The 4,000-nt window shown below is 35.5% G+C and overlaps 1 protein-coding gene across 1 annotated transcript; it reads right to left on the bottom strand.

Annotated features, from left to right (window-relative positions):
• Positions 1–2,765: 2,765 nt before the first annotated feature.
• Positions 2,766–3,701, bottom strand: LOC144256658 (olfactory receptor 2G3-like). Its single transcript, XM_077802030.1, has one exon. The coding sequence runs from the start codon at positions 3,699–3,701 to the stop codon at positions 2,766–2,768; it is 936 nt and encodes a 311-aa protein (XP_077658156.1).
• Positions 3,702–4,000: the final 299 nt, after the last annotated feature.

Genomic DNA, 4,000 nt, shown 5'->3' with positions numbered 1-4,000 from the left:
ACTCATAGGTTTAAAAACTAAATATAATAAAAATTAAAATATGGATAATCATTTAGATGAGACTTGAACCTTGATAGTATAGCTTTTCAGGAGAACATTGCCAGTCAGGGCCTACCTGGTATAGGCATAGTAGGTAAACCCAACTTATAGATTGGGAAGTCAACTAGATGTATAATTAAAGATGAAGTGTGCTACACAACATTTGGTAAGAATATCTTTAAGTTTTAAGTTAATGTGAGAAATAAATTTCCCCTCATATTATGGAAATGGAGAATCACAGAAATCAAAGCAAAATCATGTTAGAATTGTGTAACAAATATTAGCTCACAACTGAGTCAAAATCATTATATTGCAATACATTATTTTTGGCCTGTCTATAAAAAAGAGACACATTTATATAAACAATAAACAAATATATTTTACATGTCAAAAGCAGAATTCATTTGATTATTGTGAGTGAACTTGGTAGAGAATTAATAATAACTAGTGACTGCTCGAATAAATTAGGCCTGGAAAACATGTATGTTTGGCATCAAGGATACTTGATCTGACATCAATGGTTTATTAATGCATAAATTACATATACTTAGTTCTTACTACATGTCTTGTAACCTCTAAAATGTCACAAACTTTGAGGTTTTCCTAATGTTAGAAACACGATAACTGAGACTCTGGTCTCTCCTGGTTCAAACAGTTTTTTCCTACTACATTTACAGTAACTATTCTTTTAAAAATAACACTTTTAACTTTACTATCACCATTAAAAACAAATATACCATGCATTTCATTAGTGAGTGAAGGAAATGAATCAAATTTTTTCCATATTACAAAGAAAAAGTAAGAATTAACTTATTTTCTATCAGATTTTTAAGGTATTTTTTCCCATGCAGATGTAAACACAAATTATGCAAATAATTCTAGAGTAGATAACAATTTTTATGGGATCAATTTTTTTAAAAAAAAGAAGCCTAAATTAGACTTCCCATAGAGGGAATATTATGACCAGGAAAGTAGACTTTTGAAAACATGCTAATTGATATTGATTGATCATTTATTATCACTTACTGCATTTATGTCGCATTTAAAATCTTTTAATTAATAGTGAAGCTCATTGCTTTTTTAAAGAGTTTAATTATAAGGTATAATTTGGAGTTAAAAATCTATAAATGGAGATTAGTTTGGAACCAATTAATGGGAGAAAATAAAACATTTTCTCAAAGACATTACAATACATTTTCTTGAAACAAAACCCCAAATGAGAATTTTCAATCTGTACATGAGAGTGACTTAATTACTGATATACAAGAAAAGCACAACACCAATGGGTTTCCTTATATATGCATTTTAAATATCTATGTGCATTTCATTCTTACACTTACAAATTTTTAATGTTTTAGACAACAGCATGAAAGTTTGAATCTAATGAGATGTTGCTTTCAATTTGAAATATTATTTATACATGTATATAAAAAATAAGCCAATATATGATTCATCTGACAGATTTTTAAGATCAATAAAGGCTTATTATCAAAATGTAGTTAGAATCGAGGGGAGTAAGCCAACCTCTTGATACTGTCTTGTTACTGGCTTGTTTTTTCAGTAGTATCAATAGTGATTTTTGGAGAAAATCATGTGACTTCAGCCTATTTAGTTAAGATCAGATACCACAATCATCAAGGGGGGCAGAGGAGGTGTGCAAAGGGGAGTAGGCAGATGATGTCAAATGATAAAAGATGAATTTTGCATTCTTTTTTGGTATGTATAAAAACAGACCAATGAAGGGAAGAAATTATAAATAGGAACAAAACTGCAATCAATAAAGACATAATAGCCAAACTAAATTATTTTAATATTGCATATATAGATGTTTAGCCATACTCTAAGATCAACTCTTTAAGAGCAAAAGTTTATATCCAATTTACCTGCTTCAGATATGACCTTTCTTGTTTGATACTTTTTAAATCATACATAAACATGGATACAAAAAAGTTCAACAAAACTGCATGAGCTCAAAAAAGAAGTTGTGGAATTCAAAAATCAAATTCTCAAATATTTTCACAAGGTGTATGATAGCTTTTGCTGTGACAAAAGAGAAAAGTTTTTTTAAAAAATTTTTTTTAGGAAATTGCTTTCAGGAATTGTTAGAATATTAATGGGAAGAGCTATAACATAGAGGCATGAGGGAAAACAGTTACAAAGCACATCATACAAATGGTAAGAAAAACTGGGCCCAGAGCTGCACAGCTATACTTGAAGTTACTTGAGAGGTGAATGCAGAAGGATCACAAGTTCAAGGCCCACTTGGGCAACTTAGACAGACCCTGTCTCAAAATAAAATACAAAGGGCTGAGGATGTAGCTCAATGGTAAGAGTGTTTACCTGGCATGAACAAGGTCCTGGGTTCCACTACTAAAAAAAAAAAAAAAAAAAAACCTGAAAACCAAGTGTAATATAAAGAAGGAATAAAAGGTGGAATAAGAAGGAAGGAAGGGGATGACAAAAGAAGAAATGAAGAAGAGAGGGTTAGAAGTGGAAATTATTAGGAAAATGGACATTAAAGAGTGTGGGGAAATTGTGCCTTTCAACGGCCCAAAAGAAGCCTGTGAAAAGATTGGAGAGGACAGATAGTTGTGAGGCCATGTGAAGTACAATCATACAAACTGTGGAGGTTCCAGTTGTGGTTTTAGGCTGGTGTAGGACTATATAAGATGATATTTAAGAGACTTGTGATGAAAAATTGACCAGTCTGTACTTTGCTTCATTTTTTACACACGTAGGTCTCTGTGGCATATTCTTCCCAGTGCGCCTTTAACTTCTTTATTCCTCAAGGTGTAAATGAGAGGATTGAGGGTGGGGATGATTACTGTGTAGAAAAGGGAGATGAATTTCCCAAAAGTATGGGCATAGGAGCTGTTGGGCTGGATATAGTTGGCTGTGATGCTCCCATAGAATAGGGATACTATTGTCAAGTGGGATCCACATGTCCCCAGGGCTTTGTGCCAGGCCTGCAATGACTTGATGCTTATAACTGCCTTGGCTATGTGTCCATAGGACATCAATATCAGTGCCAAGGGCAAGAGGAGCAAGACCAATGAAGCAACGAAGAGCTGGATCTCATTGGCATGTATGTCCACACATGCAAGCTTAATCATGGAGGGGACCTCACAGAGGAAATGATGGAGCCGCCGGTGTCCACAGCGCGGTAGCCAGAGGGTGACAGTGCCCTGGATGAGAGCATTTCCTGCTCCACTCAGCCATGCGACCCCTGCCAGAACCTGGCACAAGCGTGGGTTCATTACAGCTGTATAGTGGAGAGGTCTACACACTGCAGCATAGCGGTCAAAAGCCATCACAGCCAGGAGAACACATTCAGTGGATCCCAATGCCAGGGAGACATAGAGCTGGATGGCACAACCCAGGGATGTGATGGTCTTGGCTGGTCCTTTGAGGTTCCACAGCAGCTGAGGGACAATACTTGTGGTAAAACAGATGTCCACTAGGGAGAGGTGAGTAAGGAAAAAGTACATGGGTATTTTGAGTTTAGGGTCTATGGAAGAGACCAGAATAATTAGTGTATTTCCCACCAAAGTAAGAAGATAAGATATCAAAACAGCCACAAAGAGTATCTTTTCCAGCTGGGGATGCTCTGAGAAGCCCACCAGAACGAAGTCTTGTTTGGCACTGCTATTGGTCATGCCCATTACCTTGTTCAGACAAGAAGGAAAACATTACAAGAATTAAAAAGAGAGTATAATGTGTTGGTCACTAGTGACAACATCAAACTTTATAAAATAACTCTATGAAATCCTCACTCAGACAAATTACAGTGACTTAGAGAATAAATTTCAGTGCAGTGTCCTTCAAAAGTTGCAGAAGGTGTTGTTAAAGATCCTCTACAGAGATGCACCTGCAGCTTACTCTGGAAACAAAGTCTTTCCTTGAGAGAGAACTATTAGAAGTTGAGATAAAATCTTCCACAGAAGGAAAAAAAGTACAGAGA

Source organism: Urocitellus parryii, chromosome 8, assembly GCF_045843805.1.
Source record: "Urocitellus parryii isolate mUroPar1 chromosome 8, mUroPar1.hap1, whole genome shotgun sequence".
NCBI lineage: Eukaryota > Metazoa > Chordata > Mammalia > Rodentia > Sciuridae > Urocitellus > Urocitellus parryii.
The sequence above is the reverse complement of the archived record's forward strand: the minus strand, read 5'-3'. Positions and strand labels throughout refer to the sequence as shown.